At 39.0% G+C, this 23,518-nt stretch overlaps 1 protein-coding gene across 1 annotated transcript in view; it reads right to left on the minus strand.

Annotated features, from left to right (window-relative positions):
- FREM2 (FRAS1 related extracellular matrix 2) overlaps positions 1 to 23,518 on the minus strand; it is a 160,282-nt gene that overhangs the window by 73,600 nt on the left and 63,164 nt on the right. Inside the window, exons 3-4 of the mRNA XM_067713219.1 lie at positions 15,652 to 15,798; positions 8,728 to 8,958 (exon numbers count right to left, since the gene is read on the minus strand). Of these exons, the coding sequence (XP_067569320.1) occupies positions 8,728 to 8,958; positions 15,652 to 15,798 (378 nt within the window). The remainder of the gene's footprint in view (positions 1 to 8,727; positions 8,959 to 15,651; positions 15,799 to 23,518) is intronic.

Consider the following 23,518-nt stretch of genomic DNA (forward strand, 5'->3'; position numbering starts at 1 on the left):
CAACAGTTTGACATGATAACCCTCAAATAGATACTTTGGAAGTTGCCTGGGAGTCTGTTTCACTGAAAGTCCCACACACACACGGAAAATGCTTCATGATTATTTTTAAAACAGTAAGCCACACTGCTTTGGATGATTATAAAAGACGCTGGAATAGTGGACGCTGGCCGTCAAGGTCCACGTTCCACCCCTCTCCACTCTGCCCTGTGCTCCAGGGGCTGACTAATGAGAACCACATCAAAGGTTTCCCTTGTGCTCTGTCTCTGGCTGACAGCACAGGCCGGACTTGGAGGGTGAGAGCAACGTGGGGTCAGCATTCGTCCCCCTGGCTCCCCTCAAGGTTCCAGAGCTGGCTGTACCCCACCAAGTAACGGTCATCGTGCCCACTGGCCGCCCTAGCTCGCTCACTGGTCCAGCTAACTTCTCCTTCCCTTTCCCCCGAGGCCTAGAGGTGGTGATGGTATCCGCTCTTACCAGCCTTGGGGCACTTAACTAAACCTGGTGGTTTCCCAATTCTCGGTCTCATCTTTGCAAAAGTCATGTTATTAAATTATTTTAAATTTGCTAATTTTGAATGCGCCATTTCTTTTCTCCTGGGACTCTGACTGATACAGCAATTGAAAAAATGGCATCATTAAAAAAAATCTGTGGATGTAAGATTTAATAACTAATTATTCATTTATCAAACATGGATTGGTTGACTCCTTCTTGCCAGACACTGAACCAGGCACAGGAGCCATGGAGGTAAGCAAAATCCCTGGTCTTATGGAGTTTTCTTTCTAGTTGGGGGTGGAGAGGAGGAAGAAAATAAACACATATTCAAGAAAATATATAGTATGCCAGGAGGTGACAAATGATATGAAGAAGATGGAGTGTGCCGGCGGGGATGCAGGGGGGCGCGGGGGGTGGAGGGTGGAGGGAGGGCTGGGGCATGGTATGCGCCACGGCAGGTCTGTATTATACAGGAAAGTGTCTGTGATAGAGTTACATTTGAGCTGAGATGGCAAGGTGGTAATGAGATATCCTATGTGCGTAATTTAGGGAAGAGAATTCCTGGCAAAGGGAATGAACAAGTGTTCAGGCCAGGTATATGCAAGGAATGGCCAGGACACCAGTGTGGTTTGATGGTCTGAGTAAACTGGGCAAGGAGGAGAGGACAGAACATGGGCCGGTGAAGTGATGATGAGTGGGGGTGAGTGGATCGCACGGAGCTTTCAGGACCACTGGCAGGACTTTGGTTTTTACTCAGGGCAGGATCCTGTGGAAATATACAAGGACCACGCAGTGGGATGAAACAAGCAAAGGCTATTTATCCAGCCACCATCACTTGTATTTGGCTGAGACCCAAAGGCAGGCAGAGAAGTGGGAAAGTTTTACAGTGGAATAAAACTTATGGTTACCAAAGAGGAAAGGTGGGGAGTTTGGAGTTTGGGATTAACAGATACACGCTCCTATATACACCGAGAGACAAAACAAGGGTGATATTACGGAAATAGTAAACTCTCTAATAAGTCAATAGAGACACAGAAAAAAATGACTGCAGGGACATCCTCTCGGTGTAAACAGTGGTTATCTTCACGTGGCAGGGCAAGTGACTTTTATTTCTTTAAATCTGTCCATTTTTGACAATGAACATGTGTTACTTTTAAATTTTCAGATTGGTTTCATTATTCTTTGTTTTGAAAGATAAAGCGGAATAAAGTGAACGTGTGCTTTATTAGTCAATGTGACTGTACTGAAAGGAGTACTTTGATTTATCTAATGGCAATTTTTATTTTTAGGTTTTGACTGTGCTGTAACTTAGGCAAAAAAATGACTTCTGTTCTCAGAAATAAAATAGTTGTAGCTACATTTGAAAGATGTCCTTTTCTCAATTATACTGAGTGGATTACAAAAACACCAGCCTCTGCTAAAAACATGAGAGAAAAATATCTCCTAAAAATCTTTCCTATAATAGAACAAAGAAGGGAAAGAAAATGCAGGGCCTAGATGAAGGCACTGAGTGTTCATCATCTTTAAACAGTTTGGCACATTCAAAAACAACTCAGAAGATATTCTGGTACATCTTCAGGCTGCTCCAGTGCCCTCAGACTAGCCAACAAATGGTACTTAGTGTGGAGTCTGCCACTGATGTTTGAACATCAGTGGGAAGCTTTCTAACATTTCAATCGTTTGTTTTGTTTTGTTTTGTTTTAACTCTGAAACGGATATGGTAATATAGGCTAATTTAACAGGGACTTAAAAGAACAGAATAATGAAAACATATCTAAGTCACAATGACAATAAGTGTTACAAGTTCACATCAGGATACCATGAGGTCCAAAAATTATTCTGAAGCACTATGCTAATACTTTGGTTAGAGTGAAACTCTGAGTAATCTTTGTTCATATCATTGAATGTTTTTATTTTGTGAATGTAGAAAATTTTGGGAAAGTTTTCCATCACTGAAATAGTTTTACTTTGCACCACCTTTTTCCTTATCTACCTTTTTGGGGCCAAAAATGTACAAATGTGTGCTTGTCCTTTGAACAAGTGTTTAATATCTTTTTCTTTCTCTTAAGACAATGACCCATGCTGCACAGCAATACAGTTCAAAAAGAAGAAAGCTTTGACACTGACTGAAGTTGAAGCTCTTGCGTGCTTTATCATTTTGGTGTCATCAGCTGCAACTGACTATCATTTCATTAATTCTGGACCTTCTGTTTTAGCACACTCATGTCAAAATATCACCTAGCCAGTGATCTCTTTATGTCAACATTTCCGATGGTACAAAATTTTAAAAGTAATAATATTTGAATTTCATATATTAGTCAGCCTATGTCATCTGAATTCTACCTCATGAAATGGGTTTGGTTCACTCAGCACACGAAAGTTTGCCTTTTCTTTGTCTCCGATAAGATTAGGGTTCTTGAGATATAAGCTCTATTTTCCTCTAGAATAGTATGTTTATTCTCTACTATACATTATATAGTATTAACCTAAACTGGTCCCGCCAAAAACGATTAGAGATCATATATTTTAATCCACTAGTTCGTAGCTATGTTTTGACATCATTAAAATATCAGAATGAGCCCACTTCAATCAGAAGTTTGCAGATACTTCAAGTGTACAAACTAAAGAATTGCATAAAATACTTATAGGCTTCAGATATCTATGTTAGGTATCTGTACTCAAATACCTATATTTAAGGTTGTGTTCTCCTAATAAAGTACATAAAAGTCATTTTACTGGTTAGAAATGACACATAGTAAAAAAGGAAAGGGATCTTTATATGAAATCAAAAGTTTTAGTTCTTCATATTTTCCTCTTCCCAGAAATTAAAGTGTTTTATATTAATTAATACCTATATGCTTCTAAGAGTGAGGAAAGATGGTGTAATTTCTCACGGTTAGGGAACCTAGTATAAAGAAAGTCAAGAATCTTCATCCCAGGTTAGATACTTCTGTGGACACCGTGATTGCTCCCCTTATCATAACACATAGCATCTGTATTGTTAAATGTAACTATTTAGTGGAATGTAATCACTGAGTGATATGATGCTTCAGGGTCAGTGTGCATTCTTCACTCGGGCATATATCCCTAGCTCTTAGCAGAATTCCTGGCATATAGCAGATGCTCAATAAACATTTGTTGAACACACAGATACATCATGCAAGGGCTAAAGTGGTCTTGATTATTTTCCTAGAACACTTGCTTTTATTCACCTATACTCATATATTTGAGGCTTGATGTATAAAGACAAAAGATAATAGAATAAGAATAAAAGGAGTTACTTTTTTATATAGAAGAATAGGTGAAACAATGCTGTTATGGCAAAATATACTGTTTAATTATGATTTTTGATGTGATTTCATTATTTCTTCATGTGAAATGACAGGCAACCGTATAATTCAGGAAAGAGAAGAGCTTTGGAGGAAATGTGTGTGTGTATATATATAAACATATATGTGTGTGTATATATACATATGTGTGTATATATGCATACATGTGTACATATGCATATACGTGCGTGTATACGCTCGCATATGTGTGCATGTATATGCACACGCGCATATATACATATGTGCGCGCATATACACATATATGTGCGTGCACATGTATGTGCGCATATATACACGCATGTGTATATACATATATGTGCGCATATATGCAAAAGCGCGTATACACACACGTGCGTGTGTGTACATATGTGTGCATGCATGTGTGTATATATGCGTGTGTATATATACATATATGTGTGTATATATATACATATATGTGTGTGTATTTGTCTGTTCAAACACTGGCTCTGGCACTTACTAGCTGGGGGACTTTAGGAAAATAAATTCTTTGAGCCTCAGAGATTTCATTTGTAAATTGATATATAAACTGCAGAGTTGTAAACATAAGGTTGGAATGAGATAAGGTTGTAAAGGTCCTAATGCAGTGTCTGGCTCACAGTGGGCACTCCAGTGTGGTAGAGATTGGTATGATGATTATTATGAAAGCCTTTGCCTAAGGAATAATCCTGTCGGACTTCTCTGAGTTGGGTTAGAAAACAGGGCAGGAGGAATAACAGTGATCTGAAATTTCCTCAAAGCCCTTCTTGTCTTATGGAAATCTGCTGTCTGCTTTTGATCACAATCCAGCCTAGCGGCAGCGGATCTTTTAACAGAAGACAACTGTTAACCATTCAATGGAATTTCGCAGAGGAGTGCCCATCCCCTGAAATGAAATGTAATGTCACCCATCTCTGCCGATTCTAAAAGAAAACCAAATAAAACAGCTTTCAAGTGGTTGACTTAGGCAGAGGCTAAAAGGTGGCCCAATTTCTTGGGTTCCTCATCCAGAAAAGGAGTTAAACATTTCATGCACTTAAAAACCCCTCCCAGCTGGAACTTTCTATGGGCATATGCAAAAGATGGAGATTGTGGAATCAAAGTGAACCGAGGAGGACAGCAAAGTGACAGAGGAGGATGAAGGAGAGAGGTAAAACTCATAACAGTAGCAGATTTTCCACGGGTGTGCACCCTGAGGCTGCAGAAACACCTGGAGGCGTAGGGGGTGCGACACAGAGAGGCTTACCTCTCTGCTCCGCAGTCTGTTCTCTGCTTATTTTAGTTTTTCTCTTTGTACCCCAGGCTTCAATTGATGAGGAAATTGAATTTACTGATTTACTTAATCAATGACTAAACCCATCTGCCTAGGAAGTTCCTGATTTCCATAATCGTGGCAGAACGCTGTATTCCCTCTCTGTGCTCCAACAGCATTCTGTTGAATAGTACCAAAAGCTCCTTTTCAGTCTTCACTTTTATGCAACAAAATAAGTCTGTTCTGGACAAAAATGTGGGCTTCCGAAGCCCCATCTGATAGCTGAACTGCGCTCGGGTGGCCCCTCCTGGATGGGCAGGGGCAGGTCCCAGCATAGCTGTGAGATCTGTGTGTGGCCATTTGGGAACTTTGGTTCCATTCTACCCATGGCCAGTCCAGGGCTGTGAGGGAGGGGGATGGGGTGCACTTGCACCAGGCTCTCACTGGTGTCTGCTCCTCGAGTCAGGCTGCACTCTTGCACAGATGATGCAGGAAAACACAACGACTGCACCAATCTTTAGAGAGAAGTCAACTTTATTGATTATAGACAGAGCCATGGTGCCCAATCAGAGAGTCACAGACATCTGGAGGCAGGAGAAGCATTACAGAGCACCCATATGGGCACTGAGTGTTGAGTCGAGTTAAGTAAATAAGCACCTAAGGGTGTTTGTTATTTTTGCGGTAGACGTAGATACTCATTTATTGAATAAAGTCATAGTCATTAAAAAGCTTTACCTGAGCCATGACTGTGTAATTTAAAAACATAAATCGAGGGAGAGTATTATAAGAGTATAATTATGAACATGTGAGGATCCATGATGGATATATGTATGTATATGTGTGTGTGTGTGTGTGTGTGGAGAAAGCTTATGTTCGTAAGTTTTTTTGTCATAAAATTTGGGAACAAATGTTCTAAAATTTGTCTCATGTGAAATTGAGAGCATCCTATAAACATCAAGTTAAACGGTACGTATGACTGAAAGGCAGTGAGGTAAAGGAGTGAATGAAAGAATGTATATAATGTGTTAAGTACACTGTCTGGCACACGGCAGGTGCTCGATGAATTTCAGTTATTATCCTTATCAGTACCAGTTACTGGTAAGTACTGGCACAAGTGTGTACTTGCATGTGTTTATATAAACTGGCTAATAAGTAAAAGCAGTTCCCAGCCTAAGATAAAGCAGAGTTGATTATTCCCCCTCTTGTTCCCGTAACACTCTGTTCATTCTCTGTTGTGTTGATACTACATCACATTCTGCCGCCATAACTTATCTACAGGGCTCTGTTTCCTGTTAGACCATATGCTCTTTGATAGAAGGGACTGTATCCTATTATCTTTGCATCCCCAATACACAGTGCTGTCCCCAGCAGAAGTGTGAGCTGGATACATTTTTAATACATGCAAAAAAAAAAATCTCATAACATGTCCTAGAGTTAATATGCAGCAGAGGGAGAGCTTACAGGCACAATGGTTCCTAGAGCTAGTGAATTCACACGTGAAGAGTTACAAGCAAGTGTAGAAAGAAATAATCAAAATTTTGAAATGGTTGGGAAAGTGATCCTTTGTGGAAAGAAAAAAGGTTATTTAATCTCTTAATATGAAATCTAACATTGAAAATAATAGACAATATATATAAATGGCAAAAAATAAACAACAACAAAAAATCTAACATTGTATTTATGCTATTAGAAATAACAACAAAATTTGTATTTTGCTTTATGTTGTATGGAACTCTTTCCTAAGAATGCTGCAACATGAGAATAATTAATTTTCCTTGTTGTGTGCATTAGGAAACTAAATCTTCATAAAAGCCATTTGATTCGATGTTAGATCTCATACAACTATACATTGCAGAGCTGTGAAACAGACCCATGTCTTGTCATTTCAAGACCGCTGATGTTCAACAAGACATGGACTATATTAGGCATCTGCTGTACCAGCACACTTGTCAGCCATCATAGGGACGATCGTGGCCTGGGATGAATAGGGCTGAACTTCATCTAGAAAATGCCAAGACAACTCAGGTGACCATTACATAAAATAAAATTGTGGCAAATTTTAATTAGGTAGCCTTCAAGAGTATAGATTATATAAGGAGTGTGTGTGTGTGTGTGTGTGTGTGTATTGTGTGTATTTGTTTTTAAAATCCCACTTCTCAGACTTATTATGGGTAGGGAGTATTGTGTGTCACTCTGGGCTTATAAACAGGAAGGCACAAATGAGTTTAAGTGTCCTATTCCTGAGGTCAATTATACCAATGGGCAAATAAAACATCAAGAAATGGCTTCAGACAAACTGTAACTAATGGGCCAGTTTATATGTATTAAAGCTGTCATGGGCTTGTTCAAAAGAGAGAAAAGCTTTATTATGCTAGCACTTACCCCAAACTCAGGACTAGAAGAAAATTTAATTGTTTATTCCTAGATAATGCAGATAAAATTAAATGTAATTAAATGCTAATTAACATTTCCGTCCTGTTCTTTAACGGAAATGATAAACATAACTGAAGTTCATAGGCAACTAAAGGCAGAGATGTTAGTTAAACAAACAGAGCCGGAGCTCCGGTTCTCTTATCCTCTCTCCTTAATTATGCTCAGTTGTTAAACCCAGAGATTTCCACATATGTCTCCGTTTCACGTACTCGGTAGATTGTATCTTCACAGAACATTTAAGAGTTTTCTGACTAACGAAATAAATAGGCTGGCGGTTTAAAAGAAAGCCACGTCTGTCTTCTGACAGGATTTCAGCTTTAGAGAGGCTCACCAAGCTTTGTATAAATGCCAGCCCTCAAAAGGCCAATTCAACCTTTTTTTTTTTTCCTGGCTGCACGGAGACAAGTCAGGACTGGAGGAGTACGGCAGGGGAGGGAAAGGTCAATTTACACTCAAATCAGTGAGGTTCACTTTAACCAACAGCAGCTAAGGGTGTGCATTGACAAGAAAACATGATCTAATAGAAATTAAGAGCAATGATGCAAGGTATTTTTCACCAAGGAGAGGGGGTGGGTTGGTGGGTATTATGTAACAAATGTGGAAACATATGGCAGAATGAAAAGTTTTGGCTGGTGAATATATGAAGAAATTTGAATAAAGTGTTATATGGAGAACAAATTAATCCCCAAATGGTCTAATTCTTAAAGCATTTGTTTAAAGGACATTTTAAAACACATTTAAAAGACTTTAAAAAGTCATGAAATAATTCTAGAAAAATGAGATGAGTGACGTCGGTTCTGAAGGATAAAATTATAATAAGAGAAAGGGCTTCCCTGGTGGCACAGTGGTTGAGAGTCCGCCTGCCGATGCAGGGGACACGGGTTCGTGCCCCGGTCTGGGAAGATCCCACATGCCACGGAGCGGCTGGGCCTGTAAGCCATGGCAAAACAAAAAACAAAAAACAAACAAAAAAATAATAATAAGAGAAAGAACATATTGATAATCCTAGGTGTATTTGTAGTTCATTGACTTGAAAAAATATCCCTTCCTTTCATTAATTTTTGGGTCCTCTCTCCCATCAGCATATCTGAGAATACTGAACCATTCATCTAGAAAGTTCTCTCTATGGAAAATCCAAACATTGAATTTAAAACCTCCTTTATAAGGTGTTTTGTCATAAAAACCCAACAGTGACAACACCACTGAGTTGATGGTAGCTCTTACCGTCTCCTGGGTCCACGATCTCCACTGTGGTCACTGCAGGGAATTCCAGGGCAGCCAGCACGGGCTCTGAGAGAACCACCTGGAAGGTCTCGGCCCGTTCATGTTCCCCATCACTCAGGATCCGCACTCTCCACGTGGCCCGGGTCTGGCCTGGGTTGAACTGCACTTGTTTCTGTGCTTTGCCCTTGAAGTCTTTGTCTTTTTTTGCAGTCCCATCTCTTGAGCCAATACCTTCACAGAAACACAATATCATTTCCTTTGTTTCATTTTCAACTAGGTTATTAAGGCTTTCCTTGTTGTTAACTTTTTGTGCGTCACTGTATCCTGCAGTGCAAAGTAAATCCTGCCTTGATTCCATGAGATGGATAATTGGGTATGGGTCTTACAGTAAAAGTGTTCTACTGTAGGTGTTAAGCAGTCCATGATTGTGTTCTACTCTTGCCCCATTATGGTTTTGCTATATATTCTTCGAGCTAAGTTTGTGTTAGAACCACTTGTAAAGCAGGACCGAGGAAATCGATGCTCACATTCTGAAATAGTCTCACACCCACAAATTCGTACGATCTAAAAACTCTTCACATTTACTTTTTTGCATGGGTTGTATTGCATGTGTTATATTTTAAAAACTTAAGAAAAATTCTCTAACTAGAAAATATAAGCCAGCAAGAGACTCTGTGAGTCAAAGAATTCTTTGATAATCTGAGCTGTAAATGGCCAAGCATGATAATAAAAAATTATAATATTCTGTAAACATTTAATGGAACTAGGACCCTTAAAAAATCGAATTCAGTGTTTGTCAACATGACTATTGCCAGGTTTTTCTTTGTGGAGCATTCCAGAATTCCACGAAGCCATGCGAAGAGAATTGGAGAGCTAAATATATATGGTTATTATGAGCAGTACTCTGTCGGTTCACTCAAGTTCCATTTCAGTTAGCTGGGAAGGTTAAAGGATCCCTGAGTCTCTAAGTACATTACAAGAGCATCTTTATTTGCCATTACTATGCCACATACTCAAATCATAAGATGTATGATCTATAAAGCAATGAGTAAGAGTCAACAAATTCAACATCATAGAAAAATTACAAAATGGCAGTTAGTATTTGTTCTAGTATATTTTCAAGTACTGATCAGAACCTCTTAATGATACAAGTTAATGGAATAATTTTCAAATATATTCCTTTAAACATTGGCATTTTCAAAAAAAAAATGTCATGAAGAACCTAGGGGTAAGACAGGAATAAAGACACAGACCTACTAGAGAATGGACTTGAGGATATGGGGAGGGGGAAGGGTAAGCTGTGACAAAGTGAGAAAGTGGCATGGACATATATACACTACCAAATGTAAAATAGATAGCTAGTGGGAAGCAGCCGCATAGCACAGGGAGATCAGCTTGGTGCTTTGTGACCACCTAGAGGGGTGGGATAGGAGGGTGGGGGGGAGGGAGACGCAAGAGGGAAGAGATATGGGAACATATGTATATGTATAACTGATTTACTTTGTTATAAAGCAGAAACTAACACACCATTGTAAAGCAATTATACTCCAATAAAGATGTAAAAAAACAAAAAACAAAAATATTGGCATTTTCAGAGAATTTGGTAGAAAGATTTAAAAAGAGAAAAATAAAATCTTGTGCCTATTAGAATTAAAAAGTCTGAAAATAAATTCTTTGTACCATTTCTCACTTAACTGAAAAAAATTATCTTATTTTCAGAAAATGCCCTTTTGTTCTTCAAACTAGAAATGAAACTGGACCACGTAAGATCCATTCAATCACAAATGTTCATTGGGTGCCTACTGTGAGCCAGACAGAACAGATAAAACCTCTGTCCTGTGGTGCTTATGCAAGATTTATTTGGGGTTTTTTTCAGGTTCTCATTAGTTATCTATTTTATACCTAGAATCAACAGTGTATATATGTCAATCCCAATCTCCCAATTCACCCCACCCTGCAAGATTAATTTGAATATTTATTTCTTCATCTGAATATATCACTGACTATTTCATCTTAAAAGGAAGATGAAGATAAATATTTCACTAAACTATTTCTGTCTTATAGGTCTCAGAAATATTCCTTTTTTTCAATAGGAGGTGAAGCATAATTTACTGAATGGCAAGAGAAAAAAGGGCACAGAACCAGGAATTTCAGCACTACGTATCTTGTTGAGCATTGCAGACTTCCTGTCAGCTCTCTGGTTCCTAATGCTCACAGAGTGGCTGTCAACACCTCTTGGATCCACCACAATTCACCGCCAAGGTGATGATGAAAGGAATCATTCTCTCTGAGGTTCCAGCACACACGCGGCTCATTGACCCATTTATCCCCAGTGGTACGACCAGCAAAAGAATCTATTATTTGGACTCTGATAGCTACTGCCCACTTTTCCGATTTGTTTTGTTTCATCAACAATGCATTATTTTCCTGGAGATTCAAAAGGCAGTGAAAAACCAAAAGGACTCCGTATAATACAAGGAGTGTCCACTAGTTCCAACTAGTCATACTTCTGATAATCAAATCATCCAACCTAAAAAAAAAATAAGTTGCAAAGCCAAATCTCAGTTGTTTCTGTAATTTTGTGGTGGATTTTGAAAGAGATTCCCAACTGGATGTGAAGTATAAATAGACAACATCATTGATTCGTCAGGTGAAGAGGAATGCAGTTCTATTTTATGAAAAAGATTGTCTTAAACTGTTTGGTATGTTTCTCAAACATGAGAAAACAATGAAGGGCATGTCATCTTTTTTAAAAGGTACGATAAGACCATGATGGAATATTAAATTTACTTGGGGTCAAAAATAAAGATTCCCTTTTCATAATTAACACATAGTACCTATTCTAAGTGCAGGGCTAGTCTACCTTGTTACTAAAAGCGTGGTCCATGGGCCAGCAGCATGGACCAGATCTGGACGCTTGTTAGAAATGCAGAATTTCAAACCCTATCCCAGACCTATTCAATCAGAACCAACATTTTAGCAAGATCCCCATGTAAGTCTTATGTGCATTAAGATCTGAGGGTGGGTAGATACATACTAAATACATCATACCTCCACAAGGCACTCTTACATAGGTGCCCAATTTTAATAAAGGATGAAGAAATGGTGTATAGATTGTGAAGGAGACAGATTAGTTCATACTTGTCTACTTGGTAGACAAGACAGTCACACACTCAATGTTCGAAAATTTTGCTCTTCTTGGAGATACAAATATTCAGCTAGTAAACCATACATATTACAAAAATATTATTATATTGGGGAAAAAGAATTCTGGAAATTAAAAGGCTTATAAACTGGGCTTAAATTTATGCTTCTTTTTTCAAAGATAATTATTAAACAAAACATATTACTTTGATTTACTAAATGAAACTACAATTGCATCTCTTCCTGTGGCATGGAAGAATGGTATGGGGGTTAAGCAAGGTACTTTGGAATGAGAGGTTAGACTTCAGTCCTACCTCTGCCACATAGCGGCTATGAAATCATAGGCAAGTTAACTTCCTCAGTTGCAGAGGATTTAAGAAGTGCTGCGGGGTGGTAGTTAAGAGAATCTGCCCTGGAGCCAAATCTCACTTCTGGCCTTAGTAGCTATGTAACTTTGGGGATATGACAACCTTTCTGTTTCCTTACCTGTATAACGGGGGATATAATGACCCACTTTTCTTGGGGTTGACTATGTAAGGTGTTGAGAACCAGGGCTGGCCTGTAATAATAACTCAATAAATTAGCTATCATTATTATCATCTCACAGTCCATTACCTAACACAGTGTCTGGCACGTAACAAGCACTCAAGAAAATACTAGTTGAGTTAGTGAATAAAAGATTGTAAAAAGGGCTTCCCTGTTGGTGCAGTGGTTAAGAATCCACCTGACAGTGCAGGGGACACAGGTTCGAGCCCTGGTCCAGGAAGATCTCACATGCCGCGGAGCAACTAAGCCCGTGCACCACAACTACTGAGCCTGTGCTCTAGAGCCCGTGAGCCACAACTACTGAGCCCGCGAGCCACAACTACTGAAACCCGCACGCCTAGAGCCTGTGCTCCGCAACAAGAGAAGCCACCGCAATGAGAAACCTGCGCACCGCAATGAAGAGTAGCCCCTGCTCGCCGCAACTAGAGAAAGCCCGTGTGCAGCAAAAAAGATCCAACTCAGCCAAAAATAAATAAATAAATTTATTTTAAAAATTAAAAAAAAATAAAAAAGATTGTAAAGAGTAAAAGAGATGGGTAAAGTACTTAATGTGCTTAGTGGAATATCTTGCGTTTAATGCGTGTTCAGTAACTGGGAGCAATAAGATCTTTGAAATTGAAATTTTTTTGCGAGATGCAAATACATATTTAATTTATTAATGGGTTAAAATGGTTATAAAATCAACAATTATCTCTGAGAAAATACATATACAAAATACATGATTTATTAACTGTGTGCCTGAAGGTAAATGATATTCTGTCTTTAGCTATAATACGAACTATCTAATTTTAAACCTCCATACATGAAATTGGAGGTTGTAGGGGAACAGTAATACGAAACATAGCCCTTGCAGAACTTCTATAGGGCTACCCTTTGCTTTAACCTGACTTTTCCATTCCCAGTCCTAGCATGAATTCTACTACCATCTTCAATGATTGATGCATATGGGCCACACACAGAAGTCTTTCCAACTTTCTATCACCCTGGGTTACTAAGTAACCTTGTGAGGTTAACCAAGTAGCAGTATAGAGCCTTTTTAGAATTATGAATGATCTCCACGCCTGAAGGAAATAATAGTTCATTGAAAAAATAACTTAGGGAGAAAAAAAACAGCTCGTTCAATATTTTAGCATTCAGCTTAAAAAATGGCAACAGAGAGAAAAATCTGAAAAGATAGTTTTAAAAATATTTTTCAACCATTAACTTTCCCATTGCTATCAAGGGGCCGTATGTGAGTGAATAACTAAATATACTCACTAGGAGTGGGAATTTAGGTAAAACGCAAATAGATGAAAACATCCTTAAGAATTGCTAAGGTGCTCTGTCTTTTAGTCATTATTTTCCCTGTGAATTATCTGCTACATTTTCAAGCACAAAGCACAGTTAAGGTGCATCTCTGACTGACAATACGTAAGGCAGAATCAAATTCCTGATCTGAAGGGCACACGTGTGTGCGCAGAAAGAACACGCCTCTTTGAGGGCAATAAGAGCATTCACTGTGCTTTAGAAGGTTAAACACAGATTGTAAATGACCGCCTACAAAGATGCACAGGCAAATAAAGATGATAAAAGCAGAGCTGCCAGATGGGTGTGCAGGTGGACCCGCACCCCTGAAGCCAGAGGAGCCTTGAGGGGTCAGTAAAGCAAAATGTGAAAACCCCTCATCTAAAGTTAAAAAACAAAAAAGCATTTTGGAAATAAGGGATAATTAATATCCAGCATCCCAGCATCAGTGGAAATCATGGCAGGTGGGTGGGAATAGAGTTCATGGCAAAAGTATGGTGTGTAGAATATGCGTGTGTGTGTGTGTGTGTGTGTGTGTGTGTGTGTGTGTGTTGATAGGGATCTACTGTTTAAGGCTTTTGAATTTCATGGACCAGTAAAATTTCAAATAATCATTTTGGAAACAAACACAGGGTTATCAGCTTTTTATTTTGCCAACATTTTCCTAGATTCTTACCTTAGTTGATACTCACAATGAAATCTCTTTCACTGCATGAAAATTCTATCAGCCTAGATGTCTACATAACACACGGTACCAAAAATAATATAATCACCTGGGGTGCTATTATTTTTCATCACCATGCCAAATATTTTGTGCTGATTATATTACTGTTTAAAATGACTAATATACCTACTTTTCTCTATTTTATGTTTACATGAAATTGAATGTGAGCTTGGAGATGAAAAAAGGTTTACTCATTTGCTTTTGACTCTTTTAAAAAAAATTTTATTTTATATTGGAGTATGGTTGATTTATAATGTTGTGTTAGTTTCAGGTGTACAGCAAAGTGATTCAGTTATACATATACATATATCCAAACTTTTTCAGATTCTTTTCCCATATAGAGTTCCCTATGCTATTCAGTAGGTCCTTGTTGATTTTATTTAAAAGGGTAAGGCAGCAGAAAAGGATTAGTATTTAACACCTTACTGTTGGGAAGAAAAGTTACAACATTTATCTTTTACGTAGCGCTCTTATGTAGTGTTAGGGTTTTTGAAACTTTTAGTGACCTACCAGAGCATTCAAATGCAACAAACAGATAGTAAATTACACTTCAATGTCTAATAGATCACTGAACAGTTTTTTGTTTACTTAGTATTAAAGTAGCCTTCATAAATTTATATTTCAGCAGGATTTTATCTTATAAATTACAGATTTGCCTAAGCCTATTCTAAGATCTAGTGACACTTAAGTTATTTTAATTTATGAGCTATTACTGTCATTTTGTAAAGTTATTTTATATCAGAGAAATATCATATGTAGGTAGAAGATTTGAAGAGGTATATATTTTGATTACATACTTCCTATTTTTTCAGCCTTTGTCTCTTTGATTTAGCCTAAGCACAAAACTTTTGGCATGTTTCTTTAGTAAAGAACCTTTAATTGTCAGTATCTCCCTAAGCTTTAAAACTAGAGCAGAAAACTAAATTTTTTTTTTTTTTTTTGCGGTACGCGGGCCTCTCACTGCTGTGGCCTCTCCAGTTGCGGAGCACAGGCTCCGGGCGCGCGGCTCCGGGCGCGCAGGCTCAGCGGCCATGGCTCACGGGCCCAGCCGCTCCGCGGCACGTGGGATCTTCCCGGACCGGGGCACGAACCAGTGTCCCCTGCATCAGCAGGTGGACTCTCAACCACTGCGCCACCAGGGAAGCCCAACATTTTTAATCATAGTAAAATTATGAACTTTTGCTAGAAAAATGGGATTTTGAGACAGAAGTGCAAATTAAACTTACTTATAAAGGAAGTCTCTCCCAAATAACCTCTACGTTTAAGCACGACATCTAGAAATTTGGAGTCCTCATTGATCATGTAATATTCCTTTTCAAAGGAGATCCATGCCCAATTCAGACTAAAGTGCTGCTTGATTAACTTGTTTCCACCTGGAAAACAAAAATTTAAAGCCTCGAATTAGTGGTTTCTTGAATGAATAACCTTAGACATTCCAAATACGACTTTAATGATGCAACATGACGAATCACTCTAGCTACTTGGTTTGATTCACAATCTAGGATACATACATGAAGATACATCTTACTGTTCACTGACTGTTATGCAGAAATACAACTGACATAATTCTTTGCAAAATCCCTTGATCTTTAGCAGGGAAAGTGGGTCAGAGGGAAGGAACACAGAACTACCAAAAGCAATTTTGTTAAATCATAAAGTCAAGTATCCAAGTTGCAGGATGACTCATTTCCCACAAGGTGCCGCTGGAGAGCAAGTTTTTCTATAAAGAAAGCTGCAGGGCTCTTCTGTGATGTTAAACACACACACACAACTTCACAAATACCTTTTTCTGGTTCACTGAGCAATTGGGTGGAAGGCTTTAATTATAACCACTTAAGGAAAAACAAATATCCCTTCTCCACCTCCCTTCCCCACTAGATTCCACTCCATTCCTTAAAGCAAACAGACAGGTCTTTTCATTGATTCCATTCTACTCTGAAGATAAGGCTTTCTCCTCCCACCTTCCCACCAAAATGGAGCTGGCGGTCTATCAGGAGAAAATGTGTGTGATCTCTCTAATGTGAAAGCTGCTCTGCTAGGTGAAAGAAAAGAGAAATGGTTATCAGCTGATCACTATGCATGTATCCCTCTACTTCCTTTGATCTACACCAATTATTTCAGAGTAAGGTGAGGTTTATACACAAAGGCATCAATAATTTCCTTTAAGTCTTTCTGTAAAAGGGAGAAAAAAGCCCAAATAATAAACACAGCTAAAGACACAATTTTAACTCCAGTTTATTCTCTTCTGAGTTCACACAGGGCTACACTAGAGAAAAAGAAATGAGACAGGAAAACATCAAGGCTTTAACAGACTGAGAGCAAAAAAATCCACACGTGGGAAAGAAAACATAATTAACAAACACATGAAAAAAATGTTCATCTTTGCTAGAAATTTAAAAAAAAATTGCAGCGTCTTTGAGTTATGAATTGACACGTACTAAAGATTAAAATGAACACCCAGCACAGCCGAGATTATTTAGGGAAATTGGTTTTCTTATTTATTGCTGTTTAAATTGTAAATTAGCACCGAGCCATTGAGACAGCTACATGGCAATGTGTGCAAGAGACAAAAAGACGTTCATACCATTTGATCTTGTAAGTCCTTCTGTGCGAGAAGCAAAAATCTATTTGTAAGGGACTATTCATTGCAATATTTTCTATAATAGCCCTCAAACCAAAAATCTCAGAGTTTACTGTTTATGGTCCATCAAATCAATGAAATGCGATTCAGTCATTAAACAAAAAAAAAAAAGAATTTTTTGTTGAAATACTTAAAACACAAAATATAGAAACGAATGGTACTGATACTGTGCATGCAGTGACGTAGTAACAGGAAACATTTCAAATATGGAGCTGTTTGGTGTTTTAAACTGATGGGATTACGGACCTGTCATTTTTGTTCATTTTAAAAATCTAAGATATAAATAGATTGGAGAACAGGAAATTCATTCCACATTTTGTCCTTAAGAACTTACTATGCCTGCCATGTCTTAGACACCGGGTACTGTTCTGGAGAGGAGGGGCCACGGGCTGGGGGTTACCCAGAACTGGAGTTCATAGCCCACTTCATTCTTATCTGCTGTCTGACTTTGAGCAAGTTTCTTCCCTAGACCTCTGTTTCCTCATCTGGAGAATCAAATGAGGGTCATATTAATTAATGCCTGTGTCTGCTGTGAGGATCAAGTGAGATAACCCATATACCCATGCAGTACAGTGCAGTACATACGTAGCATCCTTCAACAAAAGTTACCTTACTCCTTCCCGCTCACCCCACGCATGCTCAAGTCCACCCTGCACACCCACTGCCAGACTATTAACCTGCCTCAAATCCATCTACACTCAGTCCTCCTTTGCCCCGTCTCCGTACAGCTGCTGCACACATCAAGCCATCAGGCTATCCGTGCAGATTTCTGGTTTCACCTGTCCTGCCCTGTCTTCTTCCCACTGTCTCTAATCTGCTCACTCTGAGGTTCATCCAAGAGTCCTGCTGCTCCATGGATTTCCCACCCTCACCCTTTCTGTTACGTCTGTGCTTCTGCCTACAGCGATAACCCCCATCATTCTTCTGCTTGCACTTTCTACTCCTCAAAGGCTCCCTTTACCATCCCCTTCCTGAAGTCTCCTGCAGCGACCCCAGCCCTCTCATCTCTGTGATTCTGCAGTTTTTCACCTATTGATTATTTTGTGCAGTTTTGTGCTTTAGCAGATATCCTCTCATATTGTTTAATTGTACACATTTACTAATTGTACTCATTTTTGTCAGAGATTGACCGGCATGCATTCTTTTTACCATGCCAACACTTGGCCTTATTGTCTTTAAAAATACTTTTTTACATTATTGTGTTTATGTTCTATTACTGGGAACATTTCCTCTAGAAAGTCATAGACAAACAACAAGAACAGAATAACATTTAATCAATTAAGTTAATACATGAAACCTTTCTGATTTCTCAACTAATCATTACTTGAAGACAACCTTATGCCACACTTCTCTCTCAATTAGATTGCGGCTCCACCAAGTCCTAGATTTTATTCCAAACTTCCTGTCATGCTCTACCAAGCCACTCCTGTCCGTCCAAATACCTACAGCCTCACATCCTATCACTTCTCCACGGAGAGAAACAGCTGGTCATATCTAGCTTCTCACTGTTTTCTTCCCACATGCAAAAGCATGTGGGAAGTCTTCTGCCCAGAATATCTTTAGCTTCCTACTCCTCCTTGCAATTTGTTTAGGTCCAGCTCACCTAAAGCTCAGGGAGCCTGGCTTACCATGCAGTGTATACTTCTTCTGTATCTCCAATCAGAGTCATTGTAATCCTTTCATCTTCATGTGTATTCTGCCACTAACTGCCTGAGTGCACGTCCCCAGGACAAGTACTGGTCAAATTCATCCTTCTAGCAGCCAAATCGAACACAGTGCCTGGAACACAATGAGGTCTAAAGACGTCTTCCTTGACTAAAAAGCCTATGGATAAGTATGATTTTTGGTAATAAAATGGCTACTTTGTGACTCCTATTTCATTCCTTATTTCATAACAGCTCTCAGCTTACAAAAACAAAGCACATGCTACAGTTTTACTTGACTTGTGATGAATAACCTCTGACTTACTTGGTAACTCTTGTGCTTAACAAATGAATTTTATTACAATTCTGTATACTTTCTTCCTGTTTCTTTCCCCTATGTCTAAGAATGAGATCACTAAGCATACCATTTCTCTATTTCTTTAACAATTTTTAGCTAATTTTAAGATTTGATATTACCCTTTTTCTAAATATTGCATGTGTTAAGAATCTTGAGTCAATGAGGCCTTTCCTTGACACTTAATATGACACAACAAACACCAGTGGAAACCCCAGAATTCTCTAGCTCCTTTATTCTGGGCAATTTTTCCCTCCAGTGCTTTCCATAACCTCATATCCTATTTATGCTTTCTTTTTTGTTTGTTCACTCTGTCTCCTCCCATTGTCACCCATGATCCAGGAGGGCAGGGAGTTCATTTTGCTTACTGTTAGAAAAATGCCAATTTAATGAATTAGACACTCTAATGTCTTGGTTGAAAGAAGTTCAGTGGTGCTTCATTTAATGGGCAATATAAATATCCTACATAAATGTAACATATCCCTTTTAGCACTGAGTCATTTTCTCTTAATAAAATTTTTTAATTTTTACTTTTAATTTCTTTAATTTTTAAATTAAAAAAAATTTTTGGCCATGCTGCATGGCTTGTGGGATCTTAGCTCCCCAACCAGGGATCGAATCTGGGACCTGGCAGTGAGAGCACTAAGTCTTAACCACTGGACCGCCAGGGAATTCCCTAAATAAAATTATTTTTTTAATTAATTTATTTTTGGCTGCACTGGGTCTTCGTTGCTGCGTGAGCTTTCTCTAGTTGCTGTGAGCCAGGGCTACCCTTCATTGCGGTGCACAGGCTTCTCATTGCGGTGGCTTCTCTTGTTGCGGAGCACGGGATCTAGGCGCACGGGCTTCAGTAGTTGTGGCGCACGGGCTCCAGGAGTTGTGGCGCACGGGCTCTAGAGCACAGGCTCAGTAGTTGTGGCACATGGGCTTAGTTGCTCTGTGGCATGTGGAATCTTCCTGGACCAGGGTTCGAACCCGTGTCCCCTGCGTTGGCAGGTGGATTCTTAACCACTGCGCCACCAGGGAAGCCCGAAAATTATTTTTAATGACACTCTTTCTAAAATGTCTTGCATACTTCTATTCTATGAACACTATGTAAAGATTTTAAATGATTACCTGTGAATGTGAATTATTGGAATTTGTGTTTGTCTAGATCATACCTCCAGGGGTTATTGATGACAAAAGGTCTGTTTAATCCTTCCATTCCATCATGAGGATGGCCTTAGGGATAGCTAATTTCATCTCTACTTACAGATTATAAATTATAAAACTTATTTTCTGGTTGGTGCTTATGTACTGGAAGGAAGAGGGTGCCCGGTTACTGGTTAATCAGGGGTTTCAAGTGACACACTGCTGAACAAGTTTGCCAAGGATTTTATATGTCGACCACTTTCAGATTTTATTTGAAATAAAATTCAAAAACAATACTGAGAAACTTTGCTTTGCAAGACAGTGACATGCTCCAGGCAATTGTTTTAAAGGTTCAGCATTCACTCTACATCGGGGATTTTTAAGTAGATATTTTGCTAGAGACTACAAAGCTAAATGTATAAAGCTTAACTCTGAATGGGATTAACTACTACCTAACTCTTTTGAGTTCTACATACGCAAATCATATTGCATTTCAGAATCTGGAAAATCTTAGGCACTACTTATTATGCAGGAGTGATATAAGGATCTGAGGAACTAAGCTGAAGTTTATTGTAACTCTCATTATTAAAATTGCCTTGCATAATGGAACTCCATATTTTATCTAAAGAATGGAAAGACATGTTATTTATTCGTTAATTACCTACCAAGTAAATTCCTCTAAAACCTCAAAGTGGAAATAATCACTGTTGACACTTTTAATAATAGCCACCGCTTACTGAATGTGAAATTTCTGATGAAGTTAAACAACATAAAAAACCAGCAAAGTTTCACTTCAATGTGATTCTTCGCTTTTCTAAAATAGATCCTGTCATCTATGATGCTCAAGGAGCTAGTCTCACTGTCTCATTGGAAACAAATTAAAGTCTGTAACTTGTGTCATAAATCCATACAACAGGTGCTTGACAGCTGACAACTACACTCCCAAATGCTTTGTCCCCAAATCCTGACACCACAGCCATTAAGGTTTTGATGAAAAGACCTCTTTTGAACTTTTCCAGCTGGTCTTTAGTCATCTTCATCTTCTTTTTCAACGGGAACACAAGTTTTTTTAGAATAACAAAGAGTCACAAGCTTCAATTAGCCCTCCCTAGGAACTTAGGGCTGACTGATTTCTGTAAAGACAGAGCATAGTTTTTTCAATACGAAACTAGTGTCAGGACTTTGACTTGTGCTTAAATAAGGATCATTTCTGGGTGTCCGTTTAGCTTTGACAATTTTTTTTTTTCTTGAAGAAAAGTCAGCTACCAATAGAAAATGATCCATGGGTAATATTTTTCCAAACTGCTAAGATTTTCTAGCTTGCTACAATTCCATTTGCCTGAAGTTCAGCCTGGAAGCTGACTTGGAAATCAAATATACAGCTATTTTAAAAAGCTGGATGGGGGCGGGGGGAGAGGAAGTGTTCCTGGAAGATTAAGTATAAGAACAGAGATAAGAAATCCAGTAGAAAGGGAAGTTCAAAGAATTTGATAGGAGCTCAGGACATTTACTCAATATTTATTTCCTTCTCCTTTTCCTATTTAAGTAATTGGATATTAAAGACAAAGAGAGTGGTCAAGATGCATTCAAAATCTGCCCTGGGAAGGGGTGGTAGTGGTGCTAATCCTGACCCAGACCCCCAGAGATGAAGAGCCTCGATCTGAGGGCAGCTGTGCCTTAGTATGACCGACGGAACTCCAGAAGAACTGGCAGACAGACCCAGAAAAATTGTCAAGAGATTTTATAATTTTGCTGACTATTTAATAACTCCAAGGATTTAGTCCAATAATCTTTTCCAAAATTGCTGCAATACAACTTTCGATAATTGGGATATTATTTTCTTCCTCCATTTTGTACGCACCTACCCATGCCATTCCCACTGCTATACACATTCTGAAAAAGCGGCAGCATAGTACAGGGGGTCAGATCCACAAAGACACATAAAGAATATACAGAGAAATGTACAGAAAGACAGGTAGCATGACAAAGACCCAGAGGTGGAGAGAAACAGGCACGGCACACGCTGATCTCTATGGATATACACACTCATGTAGAGGTCTTCTAGGCTATTCTCAGGCAAGGCACTTATAAGCACACTCTTCCTAATAAAGAAGCAGACATGGAGCTGTGATGACTTGGTCGTTGTCATACAAGTTACATAAAATTGAGCTCAAGCCTGGATAAGTTTACACTCTACCCTCTATCCTTTGGTAGGCTCTAAAGATAAGAAGTTACCCAGTGATACGGAGGTGGATATGGGGCTGACAAATATACCAATGTTCACCTAGAAGTAAGAGCATCACAGTCTGCTTTAATACGAGTGGGTTCATTCCTCAGGGACATGATTTGATCACACATATACCCGTAATGTGTAAATAATGGGTATTCATACACGAGGTTCCACAGACTTGAATTCCCATTCGTCTACTCTACAAGAGGTTAATACACAGACAATTCTAATTATTCTGGGATTCCATATTTAAGAATTCATCCACTCGATAATATTTATTTTGTGGGCTTGCCGGACACTTGCAGAGCAGTTTTGAAAAATCTGCATCATCTGACTCAGTGTTCTTGTTTCAGCTCTCGTACTGTAAACAAGCGTCCTTTTCACCGTCCATTTAGTGCCACATTTTCCACATTTTTGTGCTTTTCGTTGGTGATTTCTCTATTTAAATAGCCCCCAATCATAGTGCTGAAGTGCTGTGCAGCGTTCCTGAGCACAAGAAGGCTGCGATGTGCCCTTATGGAGAAAATACACATGTTCCAGAAGTTTCATTCAGGCACGAGTTACAGTCTGATGACCACGAGTTCACTGTTAATGGATCAACAACATATAGATCAAATAAGGTGTCTTTAAACAGAAACACACGGAAAACAAGGTTGTGTATTGATCGGTTGATGAAATGTATGACCAGAGGCTTGCAGGGAATCTAACTCTGTACTTCCCCTGGGAGCTATCGTTTAGTATTCACAGCGATTTTATAGAACATTACCGCGAAGAACAAGAATCAACTGTGTTTACTCAGTACAAATCACAAGAGGTTAGTCTTTTGGGACAGGGCACAATGGGGCGCGGGGAGTGGAAGTGTTCTTCCTCCACACGCATTTGGCCCTCCTTTAATCAATCCTTCCCCTGGCTCATGCCCAGGAGTGTGAGCTGAAAGGAATGCTTACCGCATTCGGATCGCAGCCCTGGCCTCCCTCCAAGATCTGTCCCTAGTCAGAATAGCACTAGGCTTCAGACACAGTCATGACTCAAGGGTAAAGGGTGGACGGGTTCCCCTGCACGGCTACCTGTTATAATTTGGACATATTATGAG

The sequence above is a fragment of the Pseudorca crassidens genome, chromosome 18 (genome assembly GCF_039906515.1).
Source record: "Pseudorca crassidens isolate mPseCra1 chromosome 18, mPseCra1.hap1, whole genome shotgun sequence".
Classification (NCBI taxonomy): Eukaryota; Metazoa; Chordata; class Mammalia; order Artiodactyla; family Delphinidae; genus Pseudorca; species Pseudorca crassidens.